The 20,349-nt window shown below is 44.0% G+C and overlaps 2 protein-coding genes across 3 annotated transcripts; one reads left to right on the top strand and one right to left on the bottom strand.

The window, feature by feature from the left end:
• Positions 1-733: 733 nt before the first annotated feature.
• LOC119379283 (uncharacterized) lies at positions 734-7,445 on the bottom strand. Its single transcript, XM_037648550.2, has 10 exons — positions 7,264-7,445; positions 6,893-7,000; positions 6,607-6,666; positions 6,377-6,439; positions 6,148-6,210; positions 5,919-5,981; positions 5,690-5,752; positions 5,461-5,523; positions 5,232-5,294; positions 734-3,965 (listed from the first exon to the last, which is right to left on the bottom strand). Exons 1-10 carry the CDS (start codon positions 7,378-7,380, stop codon positions 1,776-1,778), a joined length of 2,853 nt encoding a protein of 950 aa, XP_037504478.1. The 5' UTR covers positions 7,381-7,445; the 3' UTR covers positions 734-1,775.
• A 462-nt stretch (positions 7,446-7,907) lies between these two features.
• LOC119379282 (BEN domain-containing protein 5) lies at positions 7,908-11,926 on the top strand. Of its 2 annotated transcripts, XM_037648549.2 has the most exons (8): positions 7,908-8,207; positions 8,928-9,025; positions 9,111-9,375; positions 9,456-9,640; positions 9,836-9,974; positions 10,987-11,061; positions 11,290-11,410; positions 11,843-11,926. In XM_037648549.2, the coding sequence occupies exons 1-8, from the start codon at positions 8,009-8,011 to the stop codon at positions 11,856-11,858; spliced, it is 1,098 nt and encodes a 365-aa protein (XP_037504477.1). In that variant the 5' UTR covers positions 7,908-8,008; the 3' UTR covers positions 11,859-11,926. The 2 variants fall into 2 exon arrangements, with proteins under 2 accessions (XP_037504477.1, XP_037504476.1); XM_037648548.2 differs by having other exon boundaries at positions 11,290-11,885.
• Positions 11,927-20,349: the final 8,423 nt, after the last annotated feature.

Raw genomic sequence — 20,349 nt, 5'->3', positions numbered from 1 at the left:
TTTCAAATGTTTGCGCACTGTGAGCCTTGTTATACGCTACCTCAGAGGCAAAAATAAGCGAACAGCATTGCGGTCGTATAGCCGTCTCTACTCTTTTTTTTTCTTTTTTTTGTTTCCCTTGCGTCTTCCCGGTGTGCTCCGTTCATAATGAAGAGCTAGTGGAGGCTAATGAATTGTCGATTAAAGCGGCGTGCATATAGCTGGCAAACCAGTGGCGACCATGAGTAAAAAGCTCGTAGTGTGAAGCGGTCACTGCGCGCCCCAGTCAAAAAAAACCATTGAAACCAATTGGAAATGCCAATTGGTTTCAATTGGCCCTAGTTGGTGTGACCCATTATTCAATTGGTTTGAATTGGATGGTTTGGAATGTCCAATTGGAATGCTAACCAATTGGCCCTACTCCAATTGGTTCTCTAAGCAGTCTATAGTCAACAGTGGGGCACACCAATTGGCCAATTGGGTGCACCAGTTGACCAATTGGGTGAACCAGTTGACCAATTGGGTGCACCAATTGGTGAGCAGTAAGAAGCACCTATTGGGCAATTCCAATTCGACTATTTGGTTTTGCCAATTGGAAATGCATTCCTGTTGGTTCTTGAACATGCTCAGTTGGTCAGCAGTGGAGGCACCAACTAGAGGTGCATGCTCACACAGACATCTCTCAGTTGGTTTACTTAGCTGTCATGTAAAATACTGCTAAAAATTATGCAATAGTAATTAATATGACACTTCAATGTATTGACTCATGTATTTTGGAATGATTTCAAGATGCATTTAAGTGTTTATTGTGCAAAATAAAAAAAAAATTCGCACCATATCTGCTCCAATACTCCCATAATTTAGTTTTACGATGGTCACAAACTATTACAACATGTACACTCCACGTACATCTTCCTGTTAGTATGTACGTGCTATAAAAAATGGTGTGGAGGCCTTTAAATGTCTCAAACATCAGTGGCTGATTTCTACATTTGCACAAACTGTAGAAACAAGCACAAAAAAGACCTTTATATCTTTTGCTTATGTCGTTTATTTGAACTTCATGCACTGTACGCTAAAATATCTCAAATCACAATATAACAAAACTGAATAGTCACATGTACATAGATAAGAACATTCACATTCAACCAAAATGCAAAAAGCAGCCCGAGCTGCGTCCATCTAAAATTTAAGTGCACGTATACATACAAGAGAATTTGCACATTAAGCCAGATACATCGGAGTATAGTCAGACGCATATTCAGTCTGGCAACACGAAGCAACATACAACGTTTGTATCAAATGTCCGAACAACACTACAAAATATTTCACGGATTGAAACACTGTTATACAAATGTCTGCCATTACAGGGTAGGAAACACTTTTGTCTCTCTAAAGAAACGGGCACTTTATAGCTTTGCGGCCAATGTCAAGAGACAGAGTACCGAAACAGACAGCAAAAGCACTACTCAAAGTGCCAACTCGATGTGTTATTTCCAGGAACAAATGTACAGTATATTAAAACACGACATCACTTTTTTGTAGTATAACGACTGCTACGTGCAATTCCTTGTGACAACCACATCAAGTTGTTGAAAATCAGGACGCTAAAAGCAAGGTTACCCTGATGTAAGCATTCGAGTCAAAATTACGCCGATATGACATGAACTGTAGAAGCTGGAAAAAAAGCATGCGCATTATACTTAGCCCTAAATTTGCACATTTCAATCCATGTGTACTGTATATCCTGACCAAATGGACTTTCACCAAAATTTTCAATCGCTGACACTATAAAACTACAGTGTGAAAGAGCTCGGGACAGGAGATATATAAGTATCATCAAGCTGAATAAGCACACAGACTTTGCAGACATCTGTCAATTCAATAAGCTCCATTCTTGATGAATGCCCAACCACTTTTGAAAGATGTTTCATGGTTGTCGACATGTACCTGAGAGGAGAGCACTTTAGCCGACGGACTACAGCATATGCTTGAGAGTTGTTGTCACATAATATATGTTCAATGACAGCATATGCACCACTTGTAAGCTGAACACAAGAGCTATTAGTCCTTTTGTTTTCTGCATACTTTCTGTTGGTGAGGACAGTCTTTTTTTTTAGCACGCGAGAAAACTGCTGAACATGGTCAGAGAGCTTGTCATGGTTTTGCACCGATGTGTCACTTCGTGAATACAGAGCTCCTCTACCAAAAAAATTAATATTTCCACACACTGAAACTGCTTTCTGGGTTACAGTTTTATCGAAGGAAGAACAGTATGCCAGAATTTGAGGTGCCTCAGACAGTTTTGTTAGCTCATACACTGCACTCTGCATTTGCAGTGAGCGACAGATTTGATGCGGAATTCCGTTTGTTGCTTTCACAGTTGACTTCAGTGAACCATTTCCGGATTCAAACGGAAATGCTGAATGAGACCATAGCGGCCCCCATTGGTGCACACTTTTGGCTAAGTGGGTGACCTGGTGCATGTTGTACGTCATGGACTCCTTCCCATAAAGAACCTCTGTTTTGATGTGAAATTCAAGCAAATATTTTTCTGCAATGGCCAGGTCACAGGTGAACAAGTGCTCCTCAAGGAGGAGATGCAAGCTTTCTACAAGGCATGCCCAGTGCTGCAAATACTTTCTCTCCAAGATCCCTTCAAGCACAGGAAGGCTGTAAAAAAGGATCCAGTTTTCCAATTCCTTGGCTTTCCACCACTTCCTCTCTTTCAATGATCTGGGCATTCGCTTCACTTCTCTTGGAGGTGTTAATGAGAGCAACCGTTCATCAATAATTCTTAGGTGGCGGCCTATGTAAAATTCCCGTCCAGTGCCTTCCAGCCATAATTCCAGGAACTGGCGCCCTAGGCCCAGCAGGACGCAGTGCATATAGTCTGGAACGAATCCCGACACTATATTGAACTGTTGCAAATTTATCAGGGGTGACACAGTTTTCACGCCATGGACAGGAGCTCCATCCTTTACTGCCGTTTCCATATCATGGAGCATTTGTTCTTCGGTGCGCTCAATGGGCTCATTTTGTTGCACAGGATATTTCGTAGCTCCTGCAACTCTATCTCCTCGCTGTAGACACCAGTTGCACCCATAATAACCATTGAATTGCATCACACCCTGCATGGGTGCTCTAGCAACTGTGTCTACAGCACAGCAGATACAAAAGGCTTTAAATACCTTTTCTTTTCCTTCATGCTCAAGCAAGAATCCATATTCTCCAAGCTTGTTCAATGCATCTACAAAAGGACCTTGAAATAATCCCATATCTGGCTTCTCTTTTCCAAACCAGAGTGCTGCTAGGACAAGTTTGTTCATGCGCTGCTCTGGTGGAATCTCATTTATGAGAAGCTGCACAGGCCAAATGGCAGTCCCGCTAGACTTAAAAAGAGGTGCTCCATCAGTATTTAAAACAAAACTGATCCTGTTGCCAAAACCAACTGTGGAGGTTACAAAGTCGCGGTACAACTGTCCATCTGTTATATCAGACAAGGTGTTGCGGCATCTAAGCGGTTTTGTGAGGTCAAGTAAATCGCAGTTTTTGACAAGCTTTTGCACCTGTGATGGTATGTCTAGGAGAACAAAAAATGGCGCATCTGCCATGGCGGAGACCTCCATGACGTGGCCACACTTTGGACACTGTAGAGATGTGTTTGTCTGTGAGTGACCTGCGTGCACATAACACTTCGGACAAAAAAAATGAAACGTCATTTTCGTCCCAACAGTACTACATAGCTTCCCAAACATGTACTGCGAGTGAGGCAAAATCGGTCGTTCAAACATTAAATTAATCGTTTTAGTGAGATTTGAAAGCGCTGTTAAAGACAAGTTTGTTTTCAGAGCATATTTCATCACCATTAAGAGAATGTCCCCCCTTGACACAACCACTTTCTCTGTTACAATTTCCCGAAATAAGTCAGTGAAATTGTCATTTGGCTGGGACATATGGGGTCTCCTCCCTGGTTGCTCTTCACCCTGTAAAAAATGTTTACTTATGAATTAGTCCTATAATCCTCAGTTTTACCAGCACAATTTATACAGCACGCATATGTTAATGGCAGAAGAGGTGCAGGATAGATGAAAGCAATGGACACAAATTTTTAATCCATCCAATGTCTTCTGTACCATTAAAAAGTATGCTTGAACATCAGGTCACCCACCTCTCAATTATATATTACACACTTTTCATTTATGCCAATATTTCTGCTGCAGTAACCCAAATAAAAAGACCTACCTCCATCATGCAATAGAACGGTTGTTTTATTATATGACAATATTGCCCTGATTAAATTTGATATAGATGAATCAGCTAAAATCCAATAGTGGCAAAGTATGGTAAAAGCTCTTGTACGTTTCTATAAAAGAATACCATTAAAGGGTGATTATATGGTGGTGCAAATAGCGAAATTTAGAACTGAATTGAATAGTGATCATACTGAAATACTACTCGAATAGTTTTTGAATAGCAAGGCAACCATTTTCAAGAGAGGCCTAGAATTCTACAACTTTTTTTCTATTCGAAATAAATATTCACTAACTTTAACAAAGTAACATTACAATTACATTTAACAGAGAAATGTACCACGGTTACGTAAACTGAGGCACACTCGTATACAGTAGCGATTAGAGTCAAGAGGTATTTTTCAACTGTAGGATGAATAGAGCAGTTACTTCAGTATTCGAGGTAGTACTTTGCCACCAGCTTTTAAATAACACTAGGACCTAAAAGTTAAACAATGTTTTATGAATGAACATCATGAATCTTATGACAATGATAGTTGATAGAGGACACATTCGCTTCGGGGACACCGGAGTTCAAGGGGAAAAGTCCTGATGACTAAAGCTTTGATAGTCCTGTAAAAGCTTGACCTGCATGCATCAGGGCAGTTCACCAATTAAAAAAAGAAAAATGATCCTTCACCCTCCCTATGTGTTGTTCTTCTCGGGTTTTCCTGTTGGTGCTAATTATTTGAAAAGTATTTCAAAAACAGTCGGCAACTCAAACATGCGCTATTCAATTTAAGTACCAAATCAAATATAAGTTATTCGATTTTTTTTTTTGAAATTTTCGAATAATCGCACATCCCTAGTGCATTACACAGCTTCAAGCTTAATTGATGCACTTTATGCTAAGCAAGAACACGTTCCAAATGGCAGAATGTGAGTGCATCTGGTGAACTAGAAATAAACAAATTTGAAGCAGACGAATGTCTGGCAAGAATGGGCATGAATGCCGCTTACCAGGCTTTCATGGGATGCCTCACTCGAGTCGCTAGGCGCATCCTCATCTGGTTCTTGTGCATTCTGCAAGATATCGTGAAAGCTCAGCTTCGAACACACGTGCTTCTTCATGGCAGGCTGCAATCATTAAGCACTGCCTCTTACCACTATGACAAATCTATCGTGCACTCCATCCATCTGTTCAAAAGTTCTAATTACTGCCATTTAGGTGTGCATAAATGCTGCTTACCAGGCTGTCATGGGATGCCTCACTCGAGTCGCTAGGCGCATCCTCATCTGGTTCTTGTGCATTCTGCAAGATATCGTGAAAGATCAGCTTCGAACACACGTGCTTCTTCATGGTAGGCCGCAATCATTAAGCATTGCCTCTTACCACTATGACAAATCTATCGTGCACTTTATCCATTTGTTCAAAAGTTCTAATTACTGCCATTTAGGTGTGCATAAATGCTGCTTACCAGGCTGTCATGGGATGCCTCACTCGAGTCGCTAGGCGCATCCTCATCTGGTTCTTGTGCATTCTGCAAGATATCGTGAAAGATCAGCTTCGAACACACGTGCTTCTTCATGGTAGGCCACAATCATTAAGCACTGCCTCTTACCACTATGACAAATCTATCGTGCACTCTATCCATTTGTTCAAAAGTTCTAATTACTGCCATTTAGGTGTGCATAAATGCTGCTTACCAGGCTGTCATGGGATGCCTCACTCGAGTCGCTAGGCGCATCCTCATCTGGTTCTTGTGCATTCTGCAAGATATCGTGAAAGATCAGCTTCGAACACACGTGCTTCTTCATGGCAGGCTGCAATCATTAAGCACTGCCTCTTACCACTATGACAAATCTATCGTGCACTTTATCCATTTGTTCAAAAGTTCTAATTACTGCCATTTAGGTGTGCATAAATGCTGCTTACCAGGCTGTCATGGGATGCCTCACTCGAGTCGCTAGGCGCATCCTCATCTGGTTCTTGTGCATTCTGCAAGATATCGTGAAAGATCAGCTTCGAACACACGTGCTTCTTCATGGTAGGCCACAATCATTAAGCACTGCCTCTTACCACTATGACAAATCTATCGTGCACTCTATCCATTTGTTCAAAAGTTCTAATTACTGCCATTTAGGTGTGCATAAATGCTGCTTACCAGGCTGTCATGGGATGCCTCACTCGAGTCGCTAGGCGCATCCTCATCTGGTTCTTGTGCATTCTGCAAGATATCGTGAAAGATCAGCTTCGAACACACGTGCTTCTTCATGGCAGGCTGCAATCATTAAGCACTGCCTCTTACCACTATGACAAATCTATCGTGCACTTTATCCATTTGTTCAAAAGTTCTAATTACTGCCACTTTAGGTGTGCGTGAATGCTGCTTACCAGGCTGTCATGGGATGCCTCACTCGAGTCACCAGCCAAATCTTCATCTGGCTGTGTAATCTGCAAGAGATTTCGAGTTGTGAGGTTCAAACCCATGAGCTGCAGGCGCTGACAGGGGACGAAAATATTTTAAACATCTTGAGCAGGTGGTACGCACATCACAAGTAGGGGGGGAGGGTAAGTGTTAATCTTGAACGAACAAATTACTATTACCCAAAGTTAGGTAGGTTACGTCCAACACATCTAAATGAAAGGAAAAAAAAATTCGCGCTGAGCGCATACGTACATTTTCGTTCAGAGGCAATGCATCAGTTTGCAGGGGAATCGCAGTAGAGCTTGTGGTTTCCCCGTCGCCCCAGGACGTGCCTGTCTGATTTTCGGCAACTGAAGATACCTATTTGTGCAAAATGAAAAGTGTGAAGGTGTGGATTGACAGCCAGTACGCGTCGTTGGAGAGTTTTAGAATAGCGTACGTAGGCTAAGTTAGCGTTCGTTGCGGTCGCCCGCTATTTCCGACACTTTAACGGGGGCCTGCAAGAGGATGGCGCACGACGCCTGCGCAGTGGCGGCAAACGCTAACGCAAAGCTTTGCGTACGCTACTCTAAAACATATGTGGCACGTACGCACTGGGTGCATGGTTGATGGCTTTTACTTACCGCTGCATTCGCGAGCCGGTGTCTGCTGACTGTCGACTTCGGCACTTCGAATTTTGCACCAGGGTGCAAGAATTTCTTGTAGCGGCCTCGTTTTTTCCACAGCTTAGAACGATTCATGGTCACTCGTTCGAGACTTAGTGCGCAACAAATCGAAGAGGCCTCGAACGCACACGCGCACACGATCGGTCAAAACGGTCCACACAGACTAAACAAGTAACCACAGGTGCCAGCAATGCTATCTCGTTCCGTCAAACTTAGCGGCTTAAACGTGATTGCAAAAATATTGTCACCTTTTGTATTACCAGTGGTAAATATATGTGTAAAGTAACGCAGATTGTATTTTAACATATCAATTTTAATTATTTGTGAACATAATCTGTTGTTGCATTGATATTGGTGCAATGGTGCCATGTCGATCATTATGGATACCGTAACGCCGTTGTGTTAGATGTTCAGTTTTAAATTTTTTTATATTTTTTAAAATATTGTTCAGGCTACGCCGCACAATGAGCGCAGGCGACCCGATACCAAAGGCACGGCCGCTACATAAAAAAGACCTGGCCGTGCCAAAGGTATGCCTGATCGGTCAGATCAGTCAGATCGCCATCGCCAACATTGTTTTGTGCAAGCATGGAGACATGGAGGAAGAAAAAATTTTGTCTGGTCTGGTCTGCTTTTGTTCAAGTGGAAGGCGCTAGCTGTGCTGGCATATGTGCAGCTGCAGTTATTCGATCGCCATTTCGGAATGTTCTCCCACGCTTACGTGAGGTATCTTGAGGATAAGCGATGCGCCCTCGTCGACACCACAGATATTCGAGATTTTGACAAATGGGACCATCAGGACATTGATGAAAAACGCATCAAGGCGGCGACGCACTGGGTGAACTGGGTGTTCAAAGACGGCAGTTCAGACTATTTCCCAGCCGAGATTCTTCACTTAGGAGGTAAGCTTCGTTACTTCCATTGCGTTCATAAAAGTTTGTGTGCTGTGGTAGGCCTATGCAAATGAACTTCTATGATCGGCGTTGCCTGGGATGCTTGTATCTGACGACACTTGGAGCACGTGGTGCGACTAGCTGTTACGCAAGTGCTTTAACGCATAGTCGGTCAGCGTGCTTGCCGGCGGGTGGGCCGGCAGTCGGATGGTCGGTCACTGGCAGACGCTGCGCAATAAATAAAGCCTTCTTGGCCTCGAGCGTGCACACGTTCATACGTTCGACCTCTTTCCGTCTAGGTGCACGTTACGTGACTACAGTGCAATATTAATGTCAGCCGGGCGTGCTAAAACTCGTGCGGAATGAATGTTGACTAGTCATGTTTTCCTAATACTGCAGTAAAAATGATAGTTGGTTTAGTTGGAATGCTTTCATTATTGATACAGCGCTAAAGACAAGAGGAACACAAAGTGCACAGGACGCGCACTCGTCCAGTGCACTTTGTGTTCCTCTCGTCGTTGGCTTTAGCGCTGCATCAATTATGAATGTTTTCCTAAAAAGGTTAACTCTATTCTCTGCCTCTGCGCGCATTTCAAAATGACCGATGATGGTTCTTTAGAGAATTTAAATATTATACCAATTTCATAACAACGTGCTGTTGGTGTAGTACTGTTGCTTGAATTAAAGGGAACTTAAAAGTATTCATTGCCTTGTATGGACCAATTTCAGCATCTGAAGCAGAAGTGCAAAAAAAGGTGAAAAAGGGAAGATTGAAATTTAGGCGTATGATGCCTGGAGAGGAACAGGAATGGAACTGTGATGAGGAGGTATGTATGACACGCTATTCCAAGGTGCAAATTTGCTTCTTTATCTGCTTTTAAGATACTATTTTCTTTTCCTCTTTCACTTAAGCCACAAGAGAAAGAACAAGAAGAGAACAAAAGGAAGGGCAAAAAACGAAAAGAGCCAAACGACAACTTGCTCAAGCTTTTGGACAGAAAAAAGCGTCAAATGGATGTGGCAAAAACTCGCCACAATTGTGATGGGAATTGCTCGGCCGCACAGGAGCTTGAGCGTATGAAGGATGTGGTTGACAGAAAGGAAGAAGAAATTAAAAAATTAAGAAAACTCAACGAAAAGCTGCAGGAAAAAGTAATAATGCAAATGGAACGGTTCAGTAAGCATTATTTTCGTTTTCATAATTACAGTGCTGTAGTTGAGAAGTGCCTGCTTATGTCTGTAATTCTGATGTTCCAGTTGAAAGTGCTAACGGCACAGTCGCCCACTCCATGGTACAGCCTACTGTAGTGGTGCCACCATCAACACCACCACCGGCGCAGGGACCCGAAGAGAAGAATGGAGCGGCTGCTGCACGTGCCTTCTGTAGCCCCGCAGCTATAACACAACAAAGCACACCTGAATCCCGTGGTCCTGATGACATGGTAAGATTTTGAAGAATATGGTGCATGTAGCTTTACTTGCCAAAGCGTAAGCTCGCTAAGCTTTATTGTACAGTTGTGACTACATAATTTTTTTAGACTGCTGATAATTATCTGTCGTGAAATAATTTTTGTCACAGCAGAGATATTTTTGTACAGTGTGTGCAGGCTATGTGTGTGTATTTTGTGGCTATGCAGGTGGATATAGGCCAGGGATTAAAGATCCCAACTGGCGCATGGCAGCGCATACAGCTGCAGCCGAAGGACAGTCTGTTTGTCAAAGAGCTTCTAGTGGCGATCTGGGACCCAGCAGACTTGAAGGGGCGTTCGCTACAAGGTAGGCTACCTTAGAAAAGTTCCTGAAAATCTCTGTGGAACTCGAGAATGCATTAGGCATGGGGTCGAAGATCCCTCTCATTCAAGGCTTTCTTGCGAAAAAAAATGAGAATATGCATATACAAGTAACAATTAGCGTCTATCTTTTCATTGAATGGCCTTTCTCTTTATGTTCCACGTGTGCTAAAGCTGCACCCTCTTGATTGCACACCATTCGATGATGCAAATGTCTACTTCCAGTCAGTTTGTGTGCACTACAAAATATCTTGCAAACGCCTTGTTTATTATGTGGTGTTTTTGCCATTACTGTTGCAGTGACTGTCTTGATTTAGTTTTGGGTGCTATGTTTTGGCATTCTAGTGTGTGGATACTCCCTGCATGCATATGCTGTGCATAAAAGCCACAGTATTTACAGGGACCAAATTTGTCTCATTTTAGGATGCTGTGTGTAATTCTTAGATTTTCATGCTGGAGGGGCAGCTGTCACTCTCTCATTGTCTTATGCCTTTCCTAAAACCCCATGACGTCTGCAAAATCAACAGGCTGTGTCTGTGCATCCATAATGCAAGCCAGCTGTTCCTTTTGCACTTAAGTAGAGCTGACACAGACTCAGCACTAACAGATGAGCACATGGGCCCAATAGTTCACCTGTCCTTTTCGCTCATGTTTTATTTTTCCAAATGACAACCTAATAGTTAGGGACCAAAGTGCTATTGTGAATTGCCGTATGTGCAAGGATAATGAGATTGCTCGTCGTAACGACATCACAAAACCTCTCATGTAAGGTAGGCAGGAAAAAGTGTATGTTTGGGTGTCACTGATCAATATGATCAATAGGCTCGAACTCCTCAAAATGCTTTTATAAATTATGCAGAGAACGTAAACTTGGTTCCCCTCCAAAGCAAATGTATTAACATGGCTACCAAGATTGCTCCAGGACCCTTTCAGTTGGGATACAACTGGCTTTTGTGGCATTTTCTGTCTATCTAATTTACCAATTTCTATATTTACAGGCAAGCGCTCCCCTAGGTTCCCAGATCGCCCCATAAAGGAGCCCCTAACACCGTGGAAGGTGTCAGTGATGCGTGGTAAGTGAACGCAGCGTTAAGTTAGGCACAATTCTATTCCATAAAATTTTAAGGCAATTATTGCTAAAGCTCTTTTTTTTTTCATAAATAAAAGTATTCTGATCAGCTCAGGATGACTACCTTACTAGACTCGTGTTTGTCCTCCATTGGCTCTGCATAATATTAGTGTGACTGGTTGGAGGACTTGCTCTAATTTTGACTCCATTTTTTTGTTTTTTATGGTGACAGAATGCTACAAGGAGAGGCTGCTGCGGCTTGGTCTACCAGCTGAAATACTACAAAACAGCCTCAAGCGGCTTAACCATTTTGTAGTAGAGAAGTTGGCTGACATAGAAAAACTGGCCAAAAAGTGCGTCGATTCATTTTATCAATATTTTGTACATGTTTAGAGTGTTTACCAGGCTTTCATGTTGGTTTTATGGCCAAGCTATTATTGAAGTGCAACCTAGGCTCATCAGTGCATAGTAGGCAATGCGGCGACAGCAGAAATGAAACACACGTAGATACCGGAAATCTCAATTTTGCTGCCGTCTCTGAATGTACTGTTGTGATGTTTTTGTTGATGACAGAGATTATGAACCTCGCGCATAATTGCCTTGCAGATTATATTATTGAGCTGCATCTCAATGTAGGTGACCTGATAATGCATGCTTCTAAATGAATGCATTGCTTGTAGATAGCATGCTTATCTCTGCTGGCAGTGACTGCCATAAATACTGCTTATAGTGGATGCTCTACTGTGAGATTTTCAATTTCCATGATGCATTATCTCTTTTTACAGGACTGAAATGGCATAAGAAGGTCACTGGAGGATGCCGCTACGAAGAACTCTGTAGCATGTTAAAATACATTTTATTTAAACTTACTTCCGTGTTCATACTGCTTTGGATAGCTTTAGTACACTCCACAGGTTATTTCTAATGAGATAAATGGGCATGACCACTTAACCTAATTGGTGAAACAATTTGGATTTTGTTTGTGCTACCAATTGGCTAAGTGGGCTAGACCCATTAAACACAACTGGGTATTCCAATGAGCAGAGGGTTTTTCCAAATGGGTGAACTGGGTTCACCAACTGGTGTAATTGGTCAGACCATTTGGATTTTGTTTGTGCTACCAATTGATTAAGTAGGCTAGACCCATTGAACACAACTGGGTAGTCCAAGTGGAGCAGAGGGTTTTTCCAAAGGGGTGAACTGGGTTCCCCAATTGGTCTAATTGGTTAAACCATTTGCATTTTAACTGTTACCAATTGGTTAGGTTGGTCAGGCCCATTCGGAACGATGGGGGCAACCAATTAGACCCATTGGATTTTTCCAATGGGTGTCCCAAAACACAATTGGATCCAATTGGAAATTTCCAATTGGTTCCAATTGGATCCAGTTGAAATTTTCCAATTGGTTCCAGTTAGATCCAATTGGAAATTTCCAATTGGTTTGAAAAACTTTTTTTTGACTGGGGGAGACCATACGGTCTTAATACAGGGCCAAAAAATACCGAGGGTAAGCGAGTACAAGTACCTCGGAGTATGGGTAAATGAGGGGGATAGATATATGGAAGTACAAGAGAAAGCATCGGTAGCAAAGGGAAAGAGGAATGCTGCAATTATGAAGCACAGAGCTTTATGGGGATACAATAGGTACGAGGTGCTTCGAGGGCTGTGGAAGGGTGTGATGGTTCCGGGGCTTACATTTGGGAACTCAGTGGTGTGCATGAAGTCAGAGGTGCAATCAGGAATGGATGTAAATCAAAGGACGGTGGGCCGCCTCGCGTTGGGCGCTCACGGGAAGACGACAAATGAGGCGGTAAAGGGTGATATGGGATGGACAGGCTTTGAAGTGAGGGAAGCGCAGAGCAAAATGAGATTCGAAGAGAGGCTGAGGAAAATGAAGGAGAGTAGATGGGCAGAGAAGGTTTTCAGGTATTTGTATAGAAAAAGCGTTGACACGCAGTGGAGAAAAAGAACTAGGAGGCTCACCAGTAAATATACGGCTGGCAGTGCGGGCGATATGACAACAAGGAGCATTAAGCGGAAGGTCAGAGAGGCGGAGAGGACTTACTGGATGACAGCGATGGAAAAGAAGCCGGCTCTGAGTAACTACCGAAAAGGAAAAAGCGAAATAAGGAGGGAAAGGTTTTATGATAATTCAAGGGGAAGCGCTTTACTGTTTGAAGCAAGGTCGGGCTGCCTTAGAACGCGTAGTTATAAAGCGAAATTCAGTAACGAAGAAGAACAATGTACATGCTGCGGGGGAACTAAGGAAACGATGGAACATGTACTGATTGAATGTGGCGATATTCACCCAGGTATACGTGTGGGCACGAGTCTACATGAAGCCTTGGGTTTTAGGGACAGCAATGGAAAGCTGAACACGTCCGCGATAGAAATAAGTAAGAGACGGTTAGAGTATTGGTGGCAGAAAAGTAGAGATAAAGTACAAAAATAAATAACTGGGAAAAAAAAAAGGTCATTCTGCCTTAAGAGGCAGAGAGATGGACCGTGAATTTATATTTTTTGGTATAATAACGTAGATTTAATCAATGTAGATAAGGCATTAGGACAACATGAAACAAGGAAGTTTATTTTTTTCTTTTTTTTTTCGCCTTCGAGCCTGGTGGCAGACATGTCACCGCCCCGTTATAAAGGGGACGCTCATAGCATCCATCCATCCATCCATGTTTAGTAGCGCTCGATTTTAAGGAGCACTTACTTGGAAACTCGAGGCATCAAACCGAAGAACAATGAAAAGAGAATAAAGAAGCGCGAACATGGTCCAAATAGAAAGAAAGTCGCACACAGATGTACTTTGTGTGAACGTGCCGCTTTTCTTTGTGTGTCCCATTCGCGCCCCGAACTACAATCCCGTCGACTGACTCCAGCAACTAAAGTTTCCTTAGAAAAATCGACGGTGTTCCACTAGAAAGTCAGATGTATCTATTACAAGATTACGTTGCCGCGTCCCCCACACTGAACTTTTCTGAATGAGCCGGGAGTATTGCGTGTTTAAGCTTTGTATATTTTCATTTTTTAATTGTTTACACCTTGCGTATATGTTTATATTTTACATTTGATTTTAAGGCGAAAGCCTTATAAATGTCTATGTTTCAAGATCATGTGAAATACAAATGGTCTATTCAATAAGAGAAGTAAGCGCACCAGCTACGCGTGTACTAGTACACGCGTAGCTGGTGTACTAGTACACGCGTAGCTGGAACGAAGCTTCGTTCACTTCGTCTTTGGGGTGCGCGTGAGTAATATTATAAAAGCAGGTGAGTGCGCGAGCTGTGCATCTGCTTCGTCAGCTTCGTCTTTGAGGCGTTCGTGTTAAAAAAGAAATAAAAAAGAAAAGGAAAAAATTCTGGGGTTGCTTTTCAGCACTTTCTCAGAATGGGAAGGCGAAAGCCTTCTTGAGCCTTCTGTTGATCTGTTGTTGTGCTGAACTTTTTGATGAACGGCAAGTATACAGAGGCACGTGCATTAAATGCGAAGCATTTTTTTGCCGACCAAAGGCATTTTGACCGTTTCTATCTATCTATCTATCTATCTATCTATCTATCTATCTATCTATCTATCTATCTATCTATCTATCTATCTATCTATCTATCTATCTATCTATCTATCTATCTATCTATCTATCTATCTATCTATCTATCTATGTTTTTTCTTCGGAGCGGGCTACCACGGCTCTCGAAAATTTTTTCGAAAGAACAGCTTCGCTGGGTAATTTTAAGTGACTCGCAATCATCTTTAGTGTGTATTAAAGACATAAACTTCGACAAAACATATAACAAATTAACATATGAAATTCGGAAGACATACGCCATAGCAAAAGAGTTACATCATGATATCGTTTTCCAGTGGATAAGTCACTGCGAAATCACCGGCAATGTCACAGCTGATTGTTTGGCACATGCAGCGCATCAAGATCACGATTTATCTTTATTACCTCTCGCGGCGAGTGATGCACTATGAAGAACAAACTCTGTGGTCGATTGTCCAAAGAGGCTTGGTTAGCGAATGGAGCTCAAAACTCCCAATTATATGCAATCGATCCTGGAATGGAATTTCAAATTCCGATTAAAATTAGACGTTCTGTAGAAACAGTAATTCACAGACTTCGTCTAGGCACTGCCTACACTAAGAGCTTCCTTTATAGGATAAGAAAAACTAACTGCGCTACATGTACATGTGAAGAGGCAGAAGAAGACATAGAACACCTCCTTCTACACTGCAAAAATTATGCTGTTCCCCGCAAAACATTCTTACAAAAACTAAACAGATTGGACAGAAGTATTGGGTCCATGGCCAACAGAAACTATTCAAAATGCTGCGCGCGCCCTAGTACAGTTTTTAGAAGAGTCGGGAATATCAGAAAGATATCGAGTCACATTGAGATACTTCTGGTCACATGTTTCGCGTTGCCTCTTGTGATTCAAGACAGCTGTGTTTAAAGTGTGGGCAATGCCCAGTGATTTTTGTGTGATGTGATCGCATTCTACAAAGGACTGTGAGTTGAACTCTTCGGCAAAGCGCGAACGATTCTTGTGTGTCTTGTCTGTGAACATTGTTGTCATCACGTGGACATTATGCATGACGTGTGAACATTCCTTTTAAAAGGACACTGCCGTGAGTGAGTCTACTTTTATTGATAAGCTCGTGACGCTAATTAATAAGTAAGGGAAGAGGAGTAGCCGGAGCCATGTATAGGCACCAACCTCTCCTTAAACACATTAAAAAAAAAAAAAAACAGCTGTCGTAGCCCGCTCCGAAAAATAAAAAAAAAAAAACTGTTCGAGAAATTTGAGACACTGGGCATTATGGAAGAAGGCGAGGATGATCTGCGTTAGCGCACCATCTATCGTTCTCACTGCGTCTGAAGTTGAATTTGCAAGACGAACGCGCTAACTTTGACCATGATCTCCCTTCTGCGATAGTGGCCTCTTTTTTCTTTTCTTTATTCACTTGCCTTTTTTTCCTTTTGTTTCTCTCAATCTCTCTCTCTCTCTCTGTAACCAACGCCTTGCCACGCCAATCTTCCTTTTCCTGAGCATCCGCTGCGCATGCTCGTTCGTTTGACATACCCCTTTCTCAGGGTAACTTTTTTTTTTTTTTTACAGATGATAAACTAGTTTGCGCTCGACGTTGTGTGTCCTTTGCTATATTTTAGTTCTAGGCTGCAACTTTTAAGATGACGGTTATGACACGAATAACGCGACTTCCCTGTCGCGTACGTCATGAAATCCTTTCCATCATGTCACGTGTGGCACATACCTGGACACCGCGGCCAGTGGTATATGCGAGTATGCGCTATAGGTGATAGATAGTCTCACAGTCGTGTTGCAGAAAACACGGTGCCGGCGTCGGCTACGTTGTCGATGGTTAGTCGGTTCGAGCCGGAATTGTACCCAGGCATTCTGAGTGCCAGTCAAGTATCCTACCATGGAGCCACGCAGTGCTTGAAACTGCTGTGAAAAAATGCCCTTCATTTCGTTCCGCAGCTTCTTTGAGTTGATTTTACATAACCATCGCGCATTTCTGAATCAGAGTATTCAGCGTCATTCACTCTGTCTGCCGCGCACACACACACACACACACACACACATATATATATATATATATATATATATATATATATATATATATATATATATATATATATATATATATATATATATATATATATATATATATATATATATATATATATATATATTGTCACGTGGTCGTGACGTCGACGAAGACAGCAGTCGGCGTTTGCAGGATGAAACTGTTATTTGGCCGAACATGTGACCGGAAAATGAGAATTGGAACTACAGCAATATACGCTATTGGCCGCGAGATCGAGCGGAGTCGCCGCCTGGCGGCTACAGGCTGAAGCGCTCCTAGTGTGGATTGCTCCATGCGTCGTCTGCTAGCCGCGTTGTGTTTGCATGTGCGCGAACGTCATGCAGGGCCTCAAAAGGCGGTTTGTTCCGTTGCGTTGGTGCAACTTTAACCGCTCGTACGTATGCCTAACATGATGTAAAGAAGCATTTGGCCTTGATCGGCTCTATATGTACTGTAATAAGATCAGTGAGTGCACTTGTCAAGAGTGCTGTGTGTGGTCGTCGTACCCTCCGTTCACGAGTCATATCAGTGTAGGTGCCGCTCTGTGGTTCAAGCGCATTACAAAGTGCACTTGACGTTGTCCTAAAGATTAGAAGTATTAAATCTCATGTGAATATAGCCTTTTAGCGGCTCGGTGGTTAAAAAAAAAAGGCTCTCATGCACTTGCGCGTTGTGGTTAGGTGTATAACTTCGGGACTATCGTTTATAGGTTACGCGACGAGCTTTAGATGTGTACGGTCCTGGTCCTACTGCAGAGAAATATTTCCATCAAGTCACGTCTGACACTTCGGTACTTAAATTGTCCCCTAAACAGAACAGAAAATGGAACGACACGGAAATCGCAAAACTGAGTTTCCTTGCGCAATTATAACTTGTGGCGAAAAGACACCCGTGTACTTGCGAGGTAGCTTATGCCTGTCAAATTTGCGCTTTGGCAAGTTCAGTGTCGGAAGTGCGTCAGGCCTCAATCGCTTCCGCCAAAACCCCTAAAAAAAAAGAGAGCGAGCGAGAAAAATATATTCATCAAGATCAGCAGAGGCGATAAACTCGCTCGCGCATTTTCATCGCTTACGTGGCGAGTGAGGGCTCATAAAACGATACTATGCACCAGATCATGCATACACACTTGCCGCGTTTCGGTGCACGTACTTGCCCTGCAGAACACTGAGAGCTGTTCTCGCGGCCGTGTAAACACAATGGAGCATGCGCGAACTACAAAAGAGCTCGGGGACTCTCGTTTAAACAGACTCATAGCCAAGCGCGAACAAACTTTGCATTCACAGCGCAGACGGTACATGAATGACACAGAATAAATTCCATGAATTAATTTTCTTCTTTCTCGATTGATTCTAGCTTAATTTTCCTGCGGAAGTGTAGGAAAATCAAAGCACATGGAAGCCTCCCCTTGCGTTCGCTTACTACAACCGTCTTCACGCTCGTAGTGCACAGCAGCAACAAGCATATAAATGCACACATTAGCGAAGTTATCGCTGACTACTCTTCATCCGTTCTCGTTCGCGAACGCTAGAATGCACCGTCGTCGAAGTGCTTGCTGCACACCATCGCGTACGTGGAAGGCGTCTTGCCGTTACGAAGCCTAACGAGCCACAGTCGGCGACGTTCCGCGTCGGTGGGATAAAAATGGAAGCTTATCCCTGGATCTGTGCAGTATGTGCAGCATTGTGGTACCGAACAAAACCTCACCATCGATAACGAAGAGTTTTCTGCGGGTACGGAACACAAAATCACGATGTGAAGACAGAAGCCCCGTGCACTTCTACACACACCACACGAAACCAGTATCCACACTAGCGGGGTGACGGTGCTGCCACCTATAGGTCGATCTCGCCGCGAATACAATGATAGCGGCGAACAGGGCGTCGTTCGTCGATCAACTGACAAGCAGTCAAGCGCGTCGGCTTTATACAGGCGCTATCGAAGCTTCAACTCATGAAATATAAGACTCGCGGCAATGCCCCCCTCTGAAAAAAAGCATCGTCCCGATGCTTAAAAACAGAATATGAACACATGCAATACTAAAGGAAACTAATAAAGAAAGCAAACATTAGAGTCCTCAGGTGCGCTAACGAGCATAGTACACCTCGGGTCGAGCTGGGCGCCTCTGAGAGTTCGCGATGCCGTCGGGGTCAACCTCGTAGTCGAGTGCGCTGAGACGTCGAAGTACCCTGTACGGTCCGAAGTATCGTCGAAGAAGCTTCTCGCTCAGTCCGCGTCGTCGTATTGGCGTACAGACCCAGACACGGTCACCGGGTTGGTATTCCATGTGGCGTCGTCGAAGGTTGTAGCGGCGGCTGTCAGTCGTATGCTGGTTCTTGATCCGTACGCGGGTGAGCTGTCGTGCTTCTTCGGCGCGCTGTAGGTAGGTGGTCACGTCGATGTTTTCCTCGTCGGCCATGTTTGGTAACATGGCGTCGAGCGTCGTTGCCGGGCTCCGTCCGTAGACCAACTTGTATGGCGTCATCTGCGTCGTTTCCTGTACGGCCGTGTTGTACGCGAAGGTCACGTACGGAAGGATGGCGTCCCACGTCTTGTGTTCGACGTCGACGTACATTGCCAGCATGTCGGAGATGGTCTTATTTAGACGCTCGGTGAGGCCGTTGGTCTGTGGGTGGTACGCGGTGGTGCGGCGGTGGCTTGTGTGGCTGTATTCCAGGATCGCCTGAGTTAGGTCAGCCGTAAACGCCGTACCTCTGCCGGTGATGAGAACCTCCGGGGCGCCGTGTCGAAGGACGATGCTCTCAACGAAGAATTTGGCTACCTCTGCCTTTGGGCAGGGCTTTTGTTTCGGCGTAGCGGGTGAAGTAGTCGGTAGCCACGACGATCCATTTATTTCCGCAAGTCGACGTTGGGAACGGCCCCAGGAGGTCCATCCCGATCTGCTAGAATGGTCGCCGAGGAGGCTCGATCGGCTGAAGGAAGCCTGTTGGTCTTGTGGGCGGTGTCTTCCGTCGCGGACAGTCTCGGCACGTCCTTACGTAGCGAGTGACGTCGGCTGCAAGGCGCGGCCAGTAGTACTTTTCCTGTACTCGTGCGAGCGTTCGGGAAAGTCCGAGGTGTCCAGCCATCGGGTCGTCGTGCAGGGCATGCAGAATTTCTGGTCGCAGTCCCGAAGGTACAACGATAAGGTAGCTGGCTCGGGCCGGAGAGAAGTTCTTTACGAGGACGTTGTTTTTCAAGGAAAATGATGCCAATCCTCGCCTGAATACTTTTGGGACAGCGATGGTCCTGCCCTCCAGGTAATCCACTAGACCCTTCAGTTCCGGGTTGGCTCGCTGTCGTTCGGCGAAGTCTTCGGCACTTATGGCTCCCAAGAAGCTGTCATCATCCTGGTCGTCGGTGGTGGTGCGTCGACGGGGGGCACGAGACAAGCAGTCGGCGTCGGAGTGGTTTCCTTCCGGACTTGTACACGACAGTAATGTCAAATTCTTGAAGTCTTAAGCTCCACCGTGCGAGGCGACCTGAAGGGTCCCTTCAAGCTAGCTAGCCAACACAAGGCGTGATGGTCGCTCACAACTTTGAAGGGCCTGCCGTAGAGGAAGGGGCGAAACTTTGACGTAGCCCAGATGATGGCGAGGCACTCCTTTTCTGTTGTGGAATAGTTGACCTCTGCTTTAGACAGCGACCGGCTAGCATAACTGATAACCCTTTCCAGTCCGCCC

This window comes from Rhipicephalus sanguineus, chromosome 1 (assembly GCF_013339695.2).
Source record: "Rhipicephalus sanguineus isolate Rsan-2018 chromosome 1, BIME_Rsan_1.4, whole genome shotgun sequence".
In the NCBI taxonomy this organism is placed as follows: Eukaryota; Metazoa; Arthropoda; class Arachnida; order Ixodida; family Ixodidae; genus Rhipicephalus; species Rhipicephalus sanguineus.
This window is presented reverse-complemented; position numbering and strand designations above follow the sequence as displayed.

Excerpts from the sequence above, each read along its gene's own strand:
- LOC119379282 (XM_037648548.2), top strand. The coding sequence starts at position 8,009 with ATGTTCTCCCACGCTTACGTGAGGTATCTTGAGGATAAGCGATGCGCC. Across the intron at positions 8,208-8,927 it reads CGAGATTCTTCACTTAGGAG|CATCTGAAGCAGAAGTGCAA; the intron begins GTAAGCTTCGTT and ends GACCAATTTCAG. Across the intron at positions 11,062-11,289 it reads GAAGGTGTCAGTGATGCGTG|AATGCTACAAGGAGAGGCTG; the intron begins GTAAGTGAACGC and ends TTATGGTGACAG.
- LOC119379283 (XM_037648550.2), bottom strand. The coding sequence starts at position 7,380 with ATGAATCGTTCTAAGCTGTGGAAAAAACGAGGCCGCTACAAGAAATTC. Across the intron at positions 5,982-6,147 it reads AGGCATCCCATGACAGCCTG|AATGCACAAGAACCAGATGA; the intron begins GTAAGCAGCATT and ends GATATCTTGCAG. Across the intron at positions 5,753-5,918 it reads AGGCATCCCATGACAGCCTG|AATGCACAAGAACCAGATGA; the intron begins GTAAGCAGCATT and ends GATATCTTGCAG.